The sequence below is a fragment of the Notothenia rossii genome, assembly GCF_949606895.1.
Source record: "Notothenia rossii genome assembly, chromosome: 10".
Taxonomy (NCBI): Eukaryota; Metazoa; Chordata; class Actinopteri; order Perciformes; family Nototheniidae; genus Notothenia; species Notothenia rossii.
In genome coordinates, this window is record NC_136908.1 from 7,822,821 (window position 1) to 7,844,751 (window position 21,931).

At 40.1% G+C, this 21,931-nt stretch overlaps 1 protein-coding gene across 1 annotated transcript in view; it reads left to right on the forward strand.

Annotated features, from left to right (window-relative positions):
* The window catches only part of csmd2 (CUB and Sushi multiple domains 2), a 266,993-nt gene that overhangs the window by 162,145 nt on the left and 82,917 nt on the right, over positions 1–21,931 (forward strand). Inside the window, exons 26-28 of the mRNA XM_079654679.1 lie at positions 6,633–6,759; positions 19,746–19,948; positions 21,092–21,283. Coding sequence (XP_079510805.1) covers positions 6,633–6,759; positions 19,746–19,948; positions 21,092–21,283 — 522 coding nt within the window. The remainder of the gene's footprint in view (positions 1–6,632; positions 6,760–19,745; positions 19,949–21,091; positions 21,284–21,931) is intronic.

The following is a 21,931-nucleotide window of genomic DNA, read 5'->3' on the forward strand; positions in this document are numbered from 1 at the left end:
TATAGCCCAATATCACAAATGTTACATTTGTCTCAGTGGACTTCATAGTTTGTACAGAATATCAGTATGACAATACGACACCCTCTGTCCTTAGACCCTCACATCGTACAAGGAAAAACTTCCGGAGAAAACCCAAAGTTTGAAGGGGAACATGGGAGAAACCTCAGGGAGAGCAACAGAGGAGGGATCCCTGTCCCAGGACGGACAGACGTGCAATAGATGCCGTGTGTAAATTGAAAAGATAATACATTTGCAACATAGGTAGACCAAATGTTTGGAAATGCATGTGTGTATAATAGGAAGATGAATCCACGAGGATATCCATCCAGGACTTATGATCCAGGACCACAGCCACGACTCAAGATCCAGGACTCGCGATCCATGACACAGGACCGCAGGATCATCCATGACTCCGGATCCCAGTGTATATACAGGACTGTCTCAGAAAATTAGAATATTGTGATAAAGTTCTTTATTTTCTGTAATGCAATTAAAAAAACAAAAATGTCATACATTCTGGATTCATTACAAATCAACTGAAATATTGCAAGCCTTTTATTATTTTAATATTGCTGATTATGGCATACAGCTTAAGAAAACTCAAAAATCCTATCTCAAAAAATTAGAATAGTTCCTCAGACCAAGTAAAAAAAAAAGATTTATAACAGCAAAACACAATCAAACATTTGAAAATGTCCATTAATGCACTCAGTACTTGGTTGGGAATCCTTTTGCACGGATTACTGCATCAATGCGGCGTGGCATGGAGGCAATCAGCCTGTGGCATTGCTGAGGTGTTATGGATGCCCAGGATGCTTCAATAGCGGCCTTTAGCTCATTAGCATTGTTGGGTCTGGTGTCTTTCAGCTTCTTCTTCACAATACCCCACATATTCTCTATGGGGTTCAGGTCAGGGGAATTTGCAGGCCAATCGAGGACAGTAATGCCATGGTCAGTACACCAGTTACTGGTGGTTTTGGCACTGTGGGCAGGTGCCAGATCATGCTGGAAAATGAATTCCTCATCTCCATAGAGCTTTTCAGCAGACGGAAGCATGTAGTGCTCTAAAATCTCTTGGTACACAGCTGCATTTACTCTGGGCTTGATGAAACACAGTGGACCAACACCAGCAGCTGACATGGCTCCCCAAACCATCGCTGACTGTGGGAACTTCACACTAGATTTCAAGCAACTTGGATTTTGCTCCTCTCCAGCCTTTCTCCAGACTCTGGCGCCTTGACTTCCAAATGAAATACAAAACTTGCTTTCGTCTGAAAAGAGGACTTTGGACCACTGTGCAACTGTCCAGTGCTTCTTTTCCTTAGCCCAAGTCAGACGCCTCTTCCGTTGTCTTGAGTTCAGAAGTGGCTTGACCATGGGAATACGGCTATTGTAGCCCATTTCCCGGACACGTCTGTGAACAGTGACTTTTGATACCTGGACTCCAGCTTCAGTCCACTGTCTTTGAAGCTCCCCCAAATTCTGGAAGCGACTCTTCTTCACAATGCTGTTAAGGCTGCGGTCATCTCTCTTGGTTGTGCAGCGTTTCCTGCCACATTTCCCCCTTCCAACAGACTTTTTGTGGATGTGCTTTGAAACTGCACTCTGTGAACAGCTTGCTCTTTGAGAAATTTCTTTTTGTGTCTTACCCTCCTGATGGAGGGTGTCAATGACGGTCCTCTGGACAGCAGTCAGATCAGCAGTCTTCCCCATACTTGGGATTTAGTTTACTGAACCAAGCTGAGTGTTTTTCAAGGCTCAGGAAACCCTTGCAGGTGTTTCGAGTTAATTAGACGATTCAAGTGATTCGTTGAACACCCTACTAGTATACTTTTTCATGATATTCTAATATTTAGAGATAGGATATTTGAGTTTTCTTAAGCTGTATGCCATAATCAGCAATATTAAAATAATAAAAGGCTTGCAATATTTCAGTTGATTTGTAATGAATCCAGAATGTATGACATTTTTGTTTTTTTAATTGCATTACAGAAAATAAAGAACTTTATCACAATATTCTAATTTTCTGAGACAGTCCTGTAGACACAAAAAAGAAAGAAATTTGGGGAAGCTGGGTTAATCGGAACATGAGAGTACACAGGTATAGACAGAGAGAAGGAAGAAGTAAAATGTCCCCCGACAGTCTAAGCCTATATCAGCAGAACTAGGGGCTGAATCTAATCAGCCCTAACTATAAGCTTTATCAAAAAGGAAGGTCTTAAGCGCACTCTTAAAAACGGATAGGGTGTCTGCCGCCCGAACACAAACTGGAAGCTGATTCCACAAAAGTGGAGCTTGATAAGAAAAGGCTCTGGCTCCCATTGTACTTTTAGAGACTCTAGGAACAACCAACAACCCTGCATTCTTGGAACGCAATGCCCTAGTACAGGGGTTGGCAACCCGCGGCCCACGGGCCGCATGCGGCCCTTTAAGCCCTCTGCTCTGGCTCCCTTGAGCTTAGACAAAAATAAGAAGGAAATAAAATAAAAGTATTTGTAGGACTATTTATATTTTGTTGCACGGTTGAAAATGTTTCGTATCTTGTATTTTGAGGTGATACTGTGACACATAAATAAAAAACAAAACGGTTTTAATTAGGTCAACTAAAATATGCGTCACATCCTGCTACGGTCCCGCGCGAGCGCCTTTTCCTGCGGGTGAATAACCTTACCCCCGGCTCGATGAGCGAACTATGGATAAATCAAAGAAAAGTACCGGAGCAACACAGGAATTAAATTCTGTGTGGACTGAGTTATATGCTTTCACAGCAAACGATGCTGGCTTACCGGTATGTTCAATATGTAGAGAGAAGTTGTCAAAGGTGCTGCAGCCTTTACTTATCGAGGAACAACACGGGAGAGGAAGACAGCTGACGATCTTCAGTCATAATTCAATGGGGTATGTAATTTATTTCAGAAACACTTTTTGTTATATTCCATGGAATGCTCTTAACGTCCCGATAGCAATGAATATCTTAAATGCTTTGACAATAAACACATACAACAATTAATCTCTGGAAGCCGTAGCGCTGTAAAAAGCACGAACAATCATTTTAGCCGGCCCGGCTAATAGCCTACCTGCCTGTCAGCCTTCCATCTGTGCAAAAACTTATCTCGTGGCCTCATTGATGATGCACGTTCGTGTGTGTTGGAGAAGGGACTCTGTAAGAAAGTCTGAAGGAAGAGGCATATTTTTTCCGGTTGTGTATTTTCAAATTCTAGCGCACTCGAGCTGGTTTCTCCATTCTTACCTACCCTACCTTTAACTATTTTTAGGGTGCAGCTATATGTTTTATTTATTTCAAATTGGGCCCATTTTAATAATATATATTTTTTCCCCTTCAAATGTGCAGAGGACTCCCCAAGTGCTGTGTTTAATTTATTTTAAAGTAGGCCTGTGTATTATTTTTAATTCTCCTTATAGGAGTTATTTGCTTCTTATTAGAGGTTAACAGTTTTATATAATGTAATAAATAGCCTAATAAATACAAAAAAACTGTAGTATTTGTCTGATATAACAATAAATACAACTTTATTAGCTATCAAGCTATGAAATATGTTTTGTGGCTCCAGACTGTTTTGGAAAAAGGAGCAAAATGGCTCTTTTGGTCAAAAAGGTTGCAGACCCCTGCCCTAGTAGGACAATAGGGTATAATGAGTTCTTTAAGGTAAGATGGCGCCTGCCCATTAAGGGCTTTGTAGGCGAGAAGAAGAATTTTAAATTCTATCCTGTGTTCTATAGGGAGCCAGTGTAAGGCAGCCAGAACAGGAGTAATGAATTTACAATTAAATATGTATTGAAAAGAAAATGGATCATCCTATTGTAGCCATCATTAAGTGTGTACGTGTCTGTTTGATATGTAAAGCGCCACATGCTTTATTTCCATACATCAAAACTTTGATATATGTGTAATGATACATACGGTATGTCTTGTGGGGGAAATGTACAGAGAAAATGGTGGGACAAGAAGAGGCAGAATCCAAGCTGACTTGTACGAAGGTGTATGTGCAGACATAGATTGAAGGGTAGAGTAGCTGAGCTGTAGTTTCTTAGGTCATAAGGCAAGAGGAAAGAGATGGCTTTGTCTCACAGTGATAGATCACCCTCTGCACTCCTCACTCCATAAAAAAAGAGTTTCTTTCAACAAGAAAAGCATAACAGAGGGGAAAAAGCTGGAAGAGAGAGAGACGAAAACCTCTTCCATCTTCTCCCTTTCATTATTTTCCCATTTGTACTTTCCTTCCAATAATGACATACGAGAGGACAATCCAATATTTAAATTATTTCATAAACTCTATTTCAAGTCTGTGTTTTGTATCGTGTGAAAACCGATCAGAGGCCAGCTCTGGTGATTATTGCAGTTGAAATGCACAACGCCCGAGGGAGACGAAGGGTGTGAAGTAGGAGGGCAAAGAGAGAAACAAAGCTCATGCAAGGAAAGGCATGTTTATCAAATGAAAGGTGACAAATTGTTTACGGAGAAAGAACAGCTTGTGTCTGTCTGACGGTGTGAGCTTCTCTTTGTGTGTGAGCACTGTTTTGTTCACTTAGCTAGTTCTTGAATTGGTTTCTTGCCAGCTTGTTCATGTGTGTGTTTTCTGCTGTTGCCGTATTTCAACACAGGGTCTATTTTCCTCAGATTGATTTCACAGCCATCATCATCATCAGCGTGATTTCTTGACCTCCATTTTTCCCCGTTTTGAAAGAGCTATTTCCCTCTCAGCGGAAGAAAAAGGAAAGTAGAATACTTTTACCCTCTTCTTGTCCGATGAGATGACTTCAACAATCTTAACAAAAACACTTTAAGTCTAATGTTGTTGAAAGAAAAAAAAACGTCATTCAATTTTTGGATAAGAGTAGGAGGGGGTAATTGAATCGGGGGCTGACAATTGCTTTTCAGTCACAGAGCCTTTCTGATGGAAATGTATTACTTGAAGCTGAAAAGATATCTCCATTGTTCCCACGGTTCCGGAGAAAAAATATTGTGCCCCCTTATTTTGCTTTGTAGTATCAGAGATGCATGATTGTCAATATCTTGAGAGATGGAGCTCATGTTTGATGTCTGTTGAGCTCCTCAGGGGGGCTTGTTGAACTGTGATATGATACTAGAACCATCATATTGTCTACAAACACTATAACTACTGCCACAAACACTCCCATAGGCATCTCAATGACAACACTCGGATGCCTTCCACTCTTTCTGTATGATCATAGTCTCATGTTGCTCAGCAGATGTTAATATCAGTGACACCTCCAAAATAGGAAACATGTATCTATTCTGTACATACTTGGAGTATACATATTTATAGATTGAGCCCTAAAATGCCTTTAACTCACGAAAGGGGCCTTATTACACTCATTTTCAGGTTGATATTAATAGTTAGTGTCTCTACTGGGACATGTCTCCATGCTTTAATGTTCAAAAAGCTCTTTATTTTGCTCATACTGCCTGATGTGCTGCTGCACCTCTTTTCCCCCTCTGTCTGAAACCAGAGCCCAGTCTGCTCATTGGTTAGCTTGCCGGCTCTGTTGTGATTGGTCAACCGCTTAGAGATGTCCCGCCTCTTAGCCTCTTGTATACTATAGGATAGTAACCAAAAATATCGTTTAAAACTGGAGAGATAAAAAAATATGCATAAATAAATCAATGTTAACTAGGTCAAATAAGATATGAAAGAATAACACAAATAAAATAAGTTACATTCATTTGTTATTGGCTATGGTAGGTTATTGGTTATGTTCCCATACTTATTTGATTATTAAAATGTAAACCGATCTTTTTCATATGGGTGTTTTAGAGTTGTACCCCCTAGATCTAGTGATTCTGCTCAAAGTGCACCAGATTGAAGCATTAACTACACCTATCCATAACTTCACCCTCAACATAGACGGCTTCCCAGTTCAAACCTCCACTCACCTCCGGAACCTAGGCATCATATTTGACCAAACCCTCTCCTAGCGCTAACCAATAGAAGCACAAGTGCTACAATGTAGTGTCATTATGTTACGGAAGTCCACTGAGGGGACCCATTGAGGTGTTCAGACAGGGCGGGGCGGTTTTTAGGGACATTTGTGATTTTAGCCGTTGCAGGCCATTTACATGCACAGAAACCTAAATACCACGCAGCAGGAAAGGGAAACCCCGATAAAAGCATCTTAGGGTCCCTTTAACCCCAACACATTTGATCCATATCAGTGAAAATGAGTTCTTTAAACATATTGAAAGTTATGTTTTTTCCAGTCCATCAGCTTTGAAAGGTAACAGGACGAGGTCATTTGTAAAGTTGCTGGATTGTCTTCTCTGAGCCAAGAGGATGCACAGAGTATATTAAGTTGGCTGCTCTCCCTCTTATCATTCAGATTGCAAACAAGATGATGACGCACATCAAACTTTAGCGTTCGACTATACCATGTCAATAATTAATAATGATGAGAGGAAACCGGCGAGATGCACTTTACTGGAAGTGGGATAATGCAGTTTCTGTTAAGTATGTTAATCTTGCCGTATCCTTTTATTAATTTGACTTTCAGAGCATTGATGAGCTTTTACTTATTTTACACCTTTTCTTTTCCTCTTAGCATTGATTGCTCAGCTCCTTAATCTGTCGCTCTCTCTGTTTTCCTCTTTCCAGCGGAGTGTGGGGGCGCCAACAAGAACGAGCTTTCTGGTCGTATCCTGTCTCCGGGCTACCCAGCGCCCTATGAGCACAACCTGCACTGCATCTGGACCATCGAGGCCCCCTCTGGAAGCACTATTAGGTCTGAACAACTCTTTGTTTCCTTCTTCGTACCTTTCTCGTTTTCTGATTACATTGTTCTTTTCCTGGGCTTTCTTTCTTTCAAACCACCACCTTTCAATATACTTCCAATTTAGACCTCCTTTTTGCAGTTGTATTCATCACTTTCACAGACTGCTGTGTAATCAATCTTCAGCGAGCTGCTATTGGCCAATAGTTGAGTTACTACTGGGTAAGGGGAAATGCCACCTCAGAGCGTTAAGAAAGTCAAGTGTTGGGCTATGATTGTGTGTTCTATGCTTTACTCTTGAATTTGATTTAATGCAAGTAAGCAAAATCCTGCAAGCCCCTGTATCTAGCATGAGGTTTTTGATGATAGCTTTCTAGGAAATGTAAAATTAGGATATTCTCTAGCATCATATTTATTTCCATTCTTTCATATGTTTTGAGATCAAAGATATTTCTCTCCATATGGTTAGGGTAGTGGCAGCAGTCCTTTTTCCACACCGTGCCCTGCGGGATCCCCCAATATTTCCTTAATGTGTTCCTGAGATGCCGCAGGGTAGTGATTCCTAAAAGGTTGCGCTGGGAATAATACTCAATCAGCCTATTATCCCAATTGTAACAGCTACTGTAGAAAAAAAATTGTTTTGTTCTGCATCAGTAAATTGTCTGAAGTTATAGGAATTTAGGAATAACTAGCTGCATGCTTCAATTTCCTTCAAAATTGCTTCCATCCGTCTCTATTTGCCTTCCTCTATTGACTCTGCGTGCACTTGCGTGCGCCTGTTTTGTATTCATTCAGTGCATTCACTCATGTATGCAAATGTTTGTTGATGTGCCCATTCCTGTGGCTCCTGTTACAATAGAGCTAACCCTCGACCAACTTCCTATTTCTATTCTGAAGTTTGGAAATGTGCTTTATTTAATTCAATAAATTGCTCCTTTTTAATAATGCACATATTTTGATTCTAAGCTCTCAATTCCTTTTAGCAATACGTTTTTTGATTTTTGCTATTGATTTGAACTTTTTGCATGCTCTTTCAGTTGCCAGTCTGGATGGACCATTGTATAGTGCTAGCTCCCATGTACAAAATATGAAATGTTTTGCGAATGTTTACAACCTAAAAGCATGAAAGGCCATTCAAAAATGAGTCTTTTCAGCCATCTGACCGTGACAATTTTCTTTGTCCAGTGTGCAAGCAATTCAACATTTTTGAACATACAATAGAGAGATAGGCATATAGATAAATAGATAGATATATAGATGGATAGACATATAGATAGATAGACGGATAGTGTGACGTTTGGATACTACTTGGACCCCAAAGCAGAGACTGACACAAATAAAGTTTCAATGTGTTTAATAAAGGAAGTTAGTCAAAGCCAGGTACTGACGACAGGGAGCTGGCTGGCTGCAGTAAGTCCAAAAACAAAGCTGAGGGAAAACTCAAAAAAGCTCCTCAAAAAACTGTGAAGTGAACAAAACAGACTCCAGGCTGCAGAAAGGCACTCCGGACCGTGGAACAGCATGTCATTTTCTGGCAGAGAAGTGAGGTGAGGGCCAGGCTCTTAAAGAGCAGGTTGATCATGTGAGCGGGGACAGGTGTGCCTCATCTGCAGCCAGGAGTATACCAGCCACGCCCCCTGTCACACACCAGCCCTGCAGAGACGGAGAGACAGAGTAGTGAGGGGTAAAAGGAGCAGATAGATAGATAGATAGACAGATACATCAAGTACATACTGTAGGATACATTTGAACAAGACGTTGTCTTCGTGGAAAATGGACATTGTAACCCCGTATGTGTCATTCTCCGTCCATTAAGCTACTAAACCACACACATGGAGCTAGCAGTGTGTTGGACGTGTTTGGAATATCAATGGTGTTCATGCACTGTCATAAAGCAGAGCGGTAAACTAATGAAATAAGTGTGTAAGCCTAGGTACATGTGGGAACAGTGCTGTGAAGGAGGGTACTGATTAATCCATAAATGCACGTGTACATGAAGGAGCATGTGAGGAGGCGATGAGCACATTAGACTGTTCAAGTAGGAGGGATATAATCTCTCTTCTCATAAATTGAATTAACTTCTCCTAGATAATCACTTGACCATCCTAGTGGTGCATGTGTGACATTTATGAATCCCGGCACTTTTTTATAAACATTCTATAAATAATAATTCGCCAATGTTAGGGGATAGGAAGCCATTCATAATAAACGTACATGATAGTGATCATATTCAATAACTTTTAACAGACTGCAGCAGAGTTGTATCTGCCCTGGTAATATCATGAGAGCCTTTTAACTCAACACACTCTAACACTAACTCATTCTAGCTCTGGCACATGTTTTATGTTAAATCCAATATGAAAAACACATCTACATAATACTATCAGATAGCACTGTATACTTTATTTTCTTCACTTTGCCATGTCGTTTCTAAAAATGTGCACCGTTCTGTTTGATTCTCTGCATGGATCTATTTGTGTGTGAGCGCCATCCCATAGCTAGCACATCTGACATTCCTCGGTCTCTCCTGATTGCTAGTTTTGGTTCATTAGTGCCTTCAGCACCTCTGGGTCCCCGGCATTCCTCTGCAAGGTACTATGCTCTGTATCCATGCCTTTGATCCTACCCACGCAATTCATTATTGACACGAATTTGCAATGCATTAGCCCGGGGATTCCTTGTGTATCAAATGGTGCAGCCTAAGGTAGCAAACAAATTAAACCGCTGCAAGTTTGTGAGAGACCAGGAGACGTGCAGATTGACTGTAGACATCTGAAAAGCCCACAACCGGTTTGCCGGGAGTTATGGATGGATACGGAATATATGTGGGAGGCAGAGAGAGGAATACAGACATGAAGATATCATAACAATAAAAAAGCAATCGAGAGGATAAGGGAGGTAATGAGCCATTTCAGCGATAGAACAGTCAGTGGTTAATGCTACAAAGATCAATGGAGGGAGGTAGGCTACACGGTACATGCCCACAGGTTCAAGCACTTTTAAAAAAGATATTTTAAAGATATTTTTCTAAAGTTGTAACTCAGTGCCCGGGTTGTTTGTTCAACACTAGTGAGGGAGATTAAGATAAATAGCGTGTGATGGCGAATTAGTATTTTTTAATTTTTATTAAACTACCAATTTACCACAACCCCCCGAAAAATTCCCCTCCGTTCAGTCCATGGAACGTCAAGGGAGAAAGTGTGTGTGTGTGTGTGTGTGTGTGTGCAGTAAGCTTGTGGTGCAGTTTGTCAACAATTTATTTGTAGGTGAAAACATGCTACTTTGTCAAGATCACCTGCGGGTAAAAGGAAGCAGCTCCCGAAAGCTAGCAGTAACAACATCGCTTACGGAAACTTTGTTAAGGTGGATCAGCCTTAGGAGCCACACATAGCACTTTCCCAATGCAATGCAGCGCACATCTGTCATGCTCCATCACATAAATATTGCCTTCAGTCTTACATAAATATGCACATATATTATACTGGGTTTGCTCACCCCAAAAGACAATGTTATATAATGTATTTCGTGTGTGTGTGTGTGTGTGTGTGTGTGTGTGTGTGTGTGTGTGTGTGTGTGTGTGTGTGTGTGTGTGTGTGTGTGTGTGTGTGTGTGTGTGTGTGTGTGTGTGTGTGTGTGTGTGTGTGTGTGTGTGTGTGTGTGTGTGTGTGTGTGTGTGTGTGTGTGTGTGTGTGTGTGTGTGTGTGTGTGTGTGTGTGTGTGTGTGTGTGTGTGTGTGTGTGTGTGTGTGTGTGCCAATGAATCAAAAATGGGTATGTTGAGAATACCAACTTTGATTTTTGAATTAGGTTCATGTTAGAGATATGTCTTCTTAGATCAGTGGTTAGAAATGTATAATTCTTTCTTTAATAGAAATGTTTCTTCTGCCCGTAAAGTGTCCAAACCGGGCTTTTCTGGATAAGCACATTTTTAAAACATAGTCATTGTCCATGCCGGTTTCAGTTGGATTATTTGTCACAGTTGCTCCGATCAGATCGGTCTCCTCCATTTTGTAGATTATTTACAACTTTTGAATCCACATAAACACATCGGCAAAATCCGGCTTATTTTGAGCATGTGTTTTAAACAGTTTAATCCCTTTGTGAATTGTTTCCACTTGCGGCGTCCTTTAATTTCTTCATACAGCGGGAATCCAAATGAATGAATCCTGAGTCTAATAACCATCAAAGTCACTCCAATAGTGCTCCTTAATTACACTTTCATCCTCCTTTAACAAAATACTTCACATTCAGCTAGTTTGTGACAGTAGTTGTAGCATTTTTGAGACCCCCCCCCCCCTTGTGTGTATGTGGGGGGGGGGGGGGGGGCGCAACTTCCAACAGGAGTCATTTGGGGGGGCTCTTTGGAAAAGAAGGTTGGGAACCCCTGTCTTAGATGATGGTGATGGCTAGGGACAGAGTAGAGCGATAAGGAATGAATGTGGAAAATGGATGGTGCAAATGTGTGTGTGTGTGTGTGTGTGTGTTCTTTAACCTCTACTTTAATCTCACTGATTCACTTTACAATTTCCCCGCTTTTCTTGCCTAAAAATAATAGCGGCTGTCCTTTTATCTGAATGGCTTACACGGCATTACATCATGTGCCTTTGCCGTACAAGAACTGGACAAGACGGTTCAAGTGTCGACACAACGCCCCCATGTGTTGGCTGATCTGTCTGCTGTGCTTGGTGTCTTCACTTGGATGTGTCTCCCTGATAGATGAACCCACAGGGACAGGCCCACAGAAGCCACACATATGGATGAGGTTAGCTCCGAACATACGATAGGCTTTATACACACATTCTCAATTAGTGTTGAAAAGCAGGCAGTTGGAAGTTTCGTCGACATCTCTGTTCGACACATCAATAACACCCCGTCACATACTTACTTATTTATCGTCCTCATGCACACATACACTGAAGACTCCCCACAGGAGTCTTGATTGCAGCTCCAGTGTTTTGTATTCATGTGAGAGAATCTCGCCTCTCGATTTCTCTCTCTGTTTTCCTCATATGAATACAAAATTATTTAGGCAGAATCAAAAAAGACCTGATACATATTTTCCGTCCCTCTCTTACACCTTCTCATCTCCACTCGGGAAACCCTCTCCGATACTTGATCTAGGAAGGGGACAAGTTTAAAGGAAGGTTTTTCCTAAACTTCAAAACATGGCTTTCTATGATTTTACAAAGCTTTGACAGTGCACACTTTTCTTTTCCTTACTGAGAAATACAGTAATCCTACTTCTCTCAACCTGTGGTTTTATTCCTCCCTCCTCTAACCCCACACGCTCCACTTCACCCGGCAGCCTTTCTCTTAAGAGGAGAAAGTGTAAAAAAAAAAGAACTTTCCCTGCAGGAAGCCTCACACTTCACTTCTCAGATCCTCTGCAATGAACAACTTCCTGAGTCTGGCTTTCCAATTTAACAAGTGTGGACCTGGACACACACTCTGCTCTCAGGCTGCTTTTGCCGGAGGTTCTGCACCAACAACCAGGGCAATAAAGCAAGACAAATAAGTAATAAACAAAAAGATAGTTCAAAATAAAGAGAGCCAATAGGATTTCTTCATTACAAATAAATGACATTTTAGTCCTCACACCAGTGTTCATTTTGGCAGCTGTTTTTGATTTAGTCTTTAGATGAAAATGGTTATTAGTTTTAGTCACATTTTTGTCATTCCTATCCTTCGTAGTGTTAGTCTAGTTTTAGTCGACGAAAACTCAAAACGTTTTCGTCAAACTTTTAGTCGATGAAAAATTACATTTTAGTCAACTTTTAGTCAAAATGTGTCTCTATAGGCTACCAGTGTTTCTCAAACGTTTTCAAACCAAGGACCACTTAACCAATAAAAAAACACTCGCGGACCACCTAACTCCACAAATATCCAAAATCACATCGTTTTTCTAGAACAGATTACAAATCGCCTGAAAATGGTACAAACAAGTGGCAAAATGTGTGATGAAGGTGTTGCGCTGGGCTATATCTTGCAATCGAAAGTGAAACTTAATCCCGCTCCATTGCGGAGATATTCCCGCGAGAGTGCGGAAAACCTACATTTATTTATTTATTTCAAATGTGAAATTTTACCAATATACTCACGAACCACTAGGCGGCGCTCACGGACCACCAGTGGTCCGCGGACCACACTTTGAGAAGCACTGCTCTATACTCTCTGAACGCTCCGTCCCCGGCAGATCTCTGTGTCCGCTGCAGCATGTCTGTTAGGCCCCGCCCCCCGCACACAGAGAGACACAGGGAGATCGCTCTTCTGGAGTGAAGAGAGCGGAAATAATGATATTGCAAGTTAGAAACGTAAGATGCATTTTGACAGAAAAGATGGACACTTGGGGGAAAATATGCTGCATTTTGAATGTCCGATAGTCCACCATTAACACCTTAGTCCCGTCTCGTCTCGTCAACGAAAACTCAATATACATTTCGTCATAGTTTTCTTTATCAAGAATCTATTTTTAGCTCGTCATCATCTCGCCTTAGTCATGTAAAAAAGGTCGTTGACGAACATTTTTCGTCATAGTTTTCATTGACGAAATGAACACTGCCTCACACCTACTGAGCAGATGAAAGACGGATAGATCTCACAAGCCCCTTTCAACATTTGTCTTGCTTCCGGCCAGCATCGCTCTCATCCTCTCCCCATCTTCTCTTTTTCACCATCTCCTTATCCCGGGCTTCACTCTCAAAAAGTGACAAGGAGAGATGGGCTATTTAGATCTTGTATAAAAGGAACCAATTATCCTAACATGCAGCCCACGTCCATCCTATCCATCCGACTGCTCAGCACAAATCCCTCCATCCTTCCGAGCTTCCTCTGCTCTCCATCAACCTCTTATCCTCCTGCCATCCTCTTCTTCAGGCAGCGCGGCAATGATTAACGCTGGTCTTGTTTTTGTTCCCTCCCTTACCTTCTGCTTTCCCTCTTCCTTACACCCATCCTTCCATCTTTCTTTCAACACATAAATCTCAAAGTAGAGCATGATGCCATTCGGTGTTTGGCAGTCCTGAATGTTGCATTAAAAAAAGCACAGGAGCATGGATCCAACACTTGATTGGTGTTTGATTCAAACATTACTCATGCAAATCAGAACCATATGTTACACACTCAATCCTTAATGCTGTCTAGATTCACACCCCTTCTGCACATTCACATTAATCATTCAAGCTGGAAGGAAACTGTACATACATCTGAAAACATTCTCCTGATGTTTATCTGATGCGGACACATCTTTGAAAACACCTCAGCATCTCCTGTCTAGAGTAAGGGGAGGTGGAGCATAGGGTAAGGGTATGTAGTACCTCAGGGTTTCAGAACAGCATTTACAGTGGGGCAAAAAAGTATTTAGTCAGCCACCAATTGTGCAAGTTCTCCCACTTAAAAAGATGAGAGAGGCCTGTAATTTTCATCCTAGGTATACCTCAACTATGAGAGACAAAATGAGAAAAACAAATCAAGAAAATCACATTGTCTGATTTTTAAAGAATTTATTTGCAAATTATGGTGGAAAATAAGTATTTGTTCACCTACAAACAAACAAGATGTCTGGCTCTCACAGACCTGTAACTTCTTTAAGAGCCTCCTCTGTCCTCCACTTGTTAACTGTATTAATGGCACCTGTTTGAACTCGTTATCAGTATAAAAGACACCTGCCCACAACCTCAAACAGTCACACCCCAAACTCCACCATGGCCAAGACCAAAGAGCTGTCAAAGGAAACCAGAAACAAAATTGTAGACCTGCACCAGGCTGGGAAGACTGAATTGGTGGCTGACTAAATACTTTTTTGCCCCACTGTATATCCACTGCCTGAGGGGCTTACATGACAGGGATGGAGGCCTTTTTTTGGGAGAAAAAAGTCAGAATTCTGACATTAATCTCAGAATTCTGACTTTCCTGTCCCTCAGAACAGAAAAAAAAACATTTTTTGGGGGGAAAAAAGTCAGAATTCTGACATTAATCTCAGAATTCTGACTTTAATCTCAGAATTCTGACTTTCCTGTACCTCAGAACAAAAAAACATACATTTTTTTTGGGAGAAAAAAGTCAGAATTCTGACTTTAATCTCAGAATGTTTTCTCCCCAAAAAAACATTTGTTTTTGTTCTGAGGAAAAAGTCAGAATTCTAAGATTAAAGTCAGAATTCTGATCTTTTTTCTCAAACAAATTTTTTTTTTTTTTAATTCTCCCAAATTCATGTGGCCCTAATCCTCTTCCGTAGGTATACAAGTTACATCAGAGACTGTACAGAAGTCTGCTAATCAGCACTGTAGAATATCAAACACCTTTTTTGACCATGGTGTTACATAATTATACAAATATTTGATATTTGGTGATCTTTAGTTATATTTTATTCACATAATTTAGCTTCTATTTTGTAACAAGAAAACAGATAGAGTCTGGCTAATTGTAGATTAATTCCGAGTTGGAGAATAAACGTTGGTGTTATTCTCAGTGCCACAAGAGATATCACAGATGTGTGCCTTGTCATTTAGGTTGGGTTAGCCCAGAGTACTGAGGAGAAGTGAACGGGTTAAGCTTGCTCTCTCCCTCCTGTCTCCTCCCACAGCTTCAGTTATGTGTTGCTGTTTTTATGCCTCCGCTCATGCGACGGCACAGCCAAAGGCATCATGTTTTCAAGTTTGTCTGAACCATTCTAGTGGACGCAAGATCTCAGGAACACTCAAGGGTTTCTGGAGTCAAGGGTGAACTGATAAGATGTTGTTGGTCAAAGTGTAAGATCACGTGACCCCAAGACATTTTGGCAGATGCTATTTGCACACGGGTTGTATATAGCCACATTGGGTTTGTTCAAAATGAATATATTAGAACATAATTCATTCACATCCTATATTGCAACATGCACACAACTTTTCAAATATACAAACCTTTGCATCACTTTTAGAAATCCATTTTCAATCACCTGTTCCTCACAATCTTACGGGAGAAAAGTGAAAGGAAACTATTTGCATATTTTACAATTTCATGTAAATTACACAAACAGTGAGAGGACAGCGTTTTTGTAAAAGCTATATTTTGTGTTTCATGTATCCTACCTTTTTACATTTGTAACCTTCACACCAAAGACGCACTGTCAACTCTAATTTGGACATGACTTTTGGAGCGTGTTTGGTGCTAACTGCTAAGTAGCCTAATTCTGAGCTATACTGCATTATATGAGGGGTTTGGGGCAGAGTAGGTGTAAATAGCCAAATACTTGTTGTGTAGCTATTTTCACCCGTGTGCAAATAGACACGGAAAAAACGTTTGGCCACAACTTAAGAATCCTTATGCTAATTATGACAATTTTACAGAAATGCCTTATAGGATTCAATGATGACGTTATTACTAATGCTGTCAAAATGATCGCGTTAACGGCGGTAATTAATTTTTTGAATTAATTGCGTTAACATATTTAACGCATTTAACACATGTGGCCCGCCCCATACATCCCACCAGCGGCAGTGCTGGGGTAGGCTACAGCCATACCAAGAAATGGCCTATCCCCTCCATGAAAAATGATGTTAAAGGAAGCAAAATAAAGTCCGCCAACTCGCGCCGAGTAAATTGCACAGACGGCAGTTAGTAAGATTGATTTCAGTAGCCACTTGTCTGGAAATACCGAAGACCAGAAACGGTTCTGAAAACTTTTGTCACGTAGTGATCGTCTTCTCAATAGAACATCTTTGATAATGTCTTCTGGCCAATCAGAATCACGATAACGGCGTGGTGTTGTTGCAGGAAGTCCCGACGGAGAATACTTTTGCTGTAGTATATTTGTATACATCGATACAACATTACGTGTTGATTTCTATCAACACGTAATGAAATAAGACCCCACGGTTTGATGATTGATAGGTGTGTGCGCTGTCTTTCATTTTGACACACAGAACAATGTTATTATAAACATACATACATACTGTGTGTTAAATGGATATATCTGCCTTCTTTCATTTATCTTTCCATTCCCACAACAATATACATAAAGAAATGGCATATTTTGGACATAGTTTGAATGGTGATTAATCATGATAAATAAATGTTTAAGCTGTGATTAATCTGATTAAAAATGTTAATCGTTTGACAGCCCTAGTTATTACACATGTTGGACAGGCGTGTATATGTATTGCATATTAACTGAGTTGTGGAAACATGCAACTGCAAAAATTCTAGGTGCAATGTTATCATTTCAAACGGGCTTTGAGCTTTTAATGACACTTTTATCCAACTAACAATGAGGGTATTCAACCATAGGGACACACATTTAAAGTACATAAGCTTCAGATAAGCCACATTTGTTTAAGTGCTACATATACATGTTTTAATTAGTAGATGTAATTGGCCAATGCGCAGTGGCTACAACTCCGGCAATGACGTGTATATCAAAGGCTATTATGTAGACTTCGTTGAATATTCAGCTACATAACTGTACAAAAAGAAACGTGTGCGGAGAATAAGATTTATATTTATGCCAGTTCTTTGATAATAAAAGCTGAAACCTGCAATGTGCTCCTTTGAAGAGTTACGGAGGTTAATGCTGATACTTCTCTCCCTCTGCCTCGGTTTAACACGCGTGGATCCTTGAAATAAAAGCATGTAATACAGCGTATCCCATAAAAACATACCTATCAGTTTGCATTTGCGTGGACTCATGCGCCTGACTGCACGTGTTTGTGTTACGTGCACTTCTTTACAGGCTTTGCAGCAGGACTTGTCAAGTAGGTTATGTACAGTATCCACACACACACACCGCACATTGTTGAGTCGCCTCTGGCGGCTGCTCACACATCAGACAGTATGAGCATCGGATGCTGACACCAATTATGCAGAAGCGGTAGGAACTTGTTGCTTAACCTGACATATCAGTGGGTTGCTGTTCTGCATCATCTGCAGCTCAAGGCTTAGTAGATGTGTGTAAGGGGAAGAGGATACTCAAGCCCAACAGGTACCATTCCCTCTGGATGACTAAGAAACAGATGAGCGTTCATTACATTGAATTTAAAATGATATGGGAAAAAAAAAGATTTCTTGATATTGGCCCCGCAGACTGGTCTTTGAACGTAACTGCTGCATGAACATTTGATTACAATGAGTTTTGTTTATTTTAATAAAACTGAAATGATTGGGAGTCAGAAAATTGCTTTGGGGCAAATTGTTTTTTTTGTTGCGTTTTTATAATGACATTGTCTTAATTTCATTTTCAAACAAGCTCTTTGAATCATCTCAATTAATTTAGGAGTCGTAGAAAAACAAATATTATACATTTCCATAATTTTGGGATGACTTTGTTGAATCAAGTTGTTGTTGCTGTTATAACTGCATTATGAATTTCATACTGCAATAATCAAACTGCAATTTCAAACTCCAAGTGGTTGGGTAAACATATATTCATACTATGACATATATTTACCCAACCAATTGGAGTTTCTCAGTATCTATGTGACATGTGTGCAATACGTCACACATCATCCAATCGGAGTATTCGAACGCATTAGAAGCAATATTTTTATTTCGTTGTCATACATTTGAATAGGCAAAAAACGGTGTTGTTTTGATAAAAGCTTTGTGTGGGAATCAGAGAAGTTCAGTTCAACACAACTGCTTTCTTTTTTTTGAGGACATCTCATTGTGCTCCCTTTTTTGCTCGTATTTTGAAGGCATGCAAGACAGCAGTGTGTCTCGGCAAAAAAAGTCTGAGGTGTGAATTAAATGAGCTGACATAAACATTTCTATGATTTATTCTAAATGTTTGAGACGTTACCGCGGGATGAAGTTGCTGAGAATACAGTTTGCCTTTGAAATAAGTCCTTTTATATTGAGTCGCCGGCCAATGTCAACATCACCACCAGTGTGCCATTTGATGTAAAATACTATGTTCTTCCCATTTAGTCCCTGCCGAGCCTGTCTATAACACATACTTACACATGACTCCAAGCAATATTGAATTATAAATCCACTGCACTGAGGCTGGCACACACTCACACAACAACGGTACATTTCACATCCAGTGGCCCACCAGCTGTCTGTCTGGCAGCTGTCTCCACCAAAGTGAAGGCTAGATACTTTGACAGCATCATCTTTCTGACGTCTGGAGCGAAAATTATGAAATGCAGTGACAGAGGAATCTGCTTGACTGACACTGTGGAACATCCATTGAATGCTCTAAGTCTGGTGTCTGTGGTTTTCCTTACAATTGTGTTTGGTTCCCTTTTATCTTGCTGTTAATGTATTCTCTTTATCCCTTTTGTCTTCTTTGATCAACATGAAGCCTTGTCTGCATTGTTTCTTAGATAAATACCAGGAAAACATAAACAATACTACTTTGATTTAATCCATTTATTTCCACTTTGGCTCTAATTCAATCCTTTTTTTTCAGAAATGGTAAATTGCATTCCTAAAAATCCTATATTTTTTTAACTGTTATACTTTTTTATCATGATTGTTACTTTTTTTCTCCACATAATACAAAGAACATGCTGATTTAATTGTAAAACATTGTAAGATGGAGGAGGCAGAATGTTTTTGAAATCCCCAGTTACGGAGAATTATAGCTCAATTTTTCTCTTGACTAAACCTTTACATTTAAAAGCTGCAAGATATGGACTTCGGCTACAAATACATTCCATATGATATTACCTAAGGTTTGTTTAAACTAAATAAAATGCAATGTAAAGGTGGCATTGATCAGAGCATTCATGTTTCTGTGAACTGGGACCTCTCCAAGTAGCAGTCCACACTCCATATTTAGGTCTGTGCGGGGACTTGAACCTACGGCTCACAGTCCAAGACCCTGCTGACTGTGCCACTGCCGGATTATAGTGTTCTTAAAATAGTTTGCTATCTGTGTTTTTTAATTTTAGTTTAACTTTTATGTATTCACCACGACACCAAGTCAAATTCCTCACACGTGTCAACCTACCTGGTACTAAACCTGTTTCTGAAACTGATTCATGGACTCTAAAGTTTCTTGTATCTTGTCTTCAACAGTCTGCACTTCCTGGTTTACCACACAGAGGAGGTCCACGACGTGCTTCGGATCTGGGACGGGCCCCAGGAGGGAGGGGTCCTCCTGAGGGAGCTGAGCGGCTCCTCGCTGCCCCCGGACAGCCACAGCACCTTCAACACAGTCAGCCTGCAGTTCACCACAGACTTCTTCACAAGCAAGCAGGGCTTTGCTATGCAGTTCTCTGGTGAGGATGAAACGAGGGATGAAGGAACAGCAAAGGGTGTAAATGGAGAAAAAACATAGCAAAAAAGCCTCTTTCATCATGGTTCTTGGTATTATTATTATTATGTATTTATTCCAACAAGGACCATGCATACAAATACATTAATCTCAGAAATTAGAAGAGATTAATTATGCCAGATTTGGGCTAATAGCTCATTTTCATCTGCAGTCCTTATAACAATCAACAAACACTGCATATCTCTATCACACAAACAATCATAAAACATGATTTAAGTACAGGTCAATCAAATAATACATAGTAGGGCTGTACCCGAATATTGTTTCGTTGGAGTACTATTCGGGTTTCAATTGAGTTATTCGGATATTCGTTTTTATTTTATTTTTTCGTTTTCTTTTGAATTTATTGAAATCTCCAATATCAACGTAAGAGCTTGTGCGTCTTCGGGGGGTGCTAACACTTAACCCTAAACGTTATCGTTTACTTTCTCCGTCTTTATATGTAGATATGACTTTCTTCTCCGTTAATCTCCGTCACGCTGTTTCCATAGCAACAACAACTTCCTGTCAACAGCGCTAACTCTCCTTCAAAATAAAAGCATGTCCATACAAAATAGGAAGCCAAGCCAAATTATACTTAAGACATATACAACTGCAACGAAAGTAACAAACACAATGCGATATCCTTTTCAATTTCAAAGAACATAAATTGGGTTGTATACATTAACAAATATAACTATAAAACAACAATACTGTAGAATAACAAAATTAATGCCGTGAATAAACCGAAATACAACGTGTTGAAGCGGCTCGCTGCTGATTACTACCGAATATCCAGAGCCCTGTATATTACAACACAGTTCAAATTGAAAAACTCAGATTACAGTGTAATTCATGTTGGCATGGCTGGTTGCTTAATATCAATTTGTTTGCACCATAACATAATGAGTTAAAGTTAGTACAGGTTTTAAGTTCAACTGGAAAAATAATCCAAATTTGATGGCCCTAAATGAAAATGCAGGTTGTGCAAAGGCAGTGCGCTTCAGAGGGACGGTTATAGATCTTGACTTTCTGCAACTCTGCTCACGGCGAAGCTGAAAAAAACATTTTCATGTCGTTAATTGAGCATCTTCTCTGTCTTCTTTAGTCTCCACTGCAACCTCCTGCAATGATCCGGGCCTGCCCACCAATGGGACGCGCGGCGGAGACAGCAGGGAGCCCGGGGACCATGTGGTGTTCCAGTGTGATCCTGGCTACGTCCTGCAGGGGGCCACCAGGATCACCTGCACAGAGATCAATGGACGCTTCTTCTGGCAGCCTGACCCTCCCACCTGCACAGGTATATCATCAGTGAGGGCTCATCAGGCTGAATGGAGTATTAACAGAACTTGTAGGGCTCATATCAAATCATATCTTGGTATGACGCATTTCACAAGCACTCTAGTCAAATCACATGCATATATAATTATGGAGGTTTGCTTTAATTCAATAATTACCACTGCTGTAATTACACTGGTGTTTTGGATTACTCATCTTAACGTGTAATTAACTTTGTCACAACATACAAACTTTGAATGTTAGTCTTGCATACAGAAGAAAAATAATATGTAACGCTCACAAGATCTAGCTATATCATGAATAATCTCAATCAATCTCAATCTTTATTTATTTATATAGCACATTCGAAACAACCTCAGTTGACCAAAGTGCTGTACAGGGAATAAATACAATATCAAATAACACAATGGGAGTAAAATAATAAAACGATAATTAAAAACATTATAAAAAGCACAATAACTACAAACATATAAAAACACATGCAAATGTAAAAATGTTATGTTCAACTAGTGTTAAAAGCGAGTGCAAAGAGGTGAGTTTTTAGTTGAGATGAAGACAAAAAACGATTTTGTCTGATCAAGTGTGTCGTTAAAATATTTCGCTACAGCTCAAAAAGTGTATGTATAAGTATAGAGTAAGAGTATTAAGA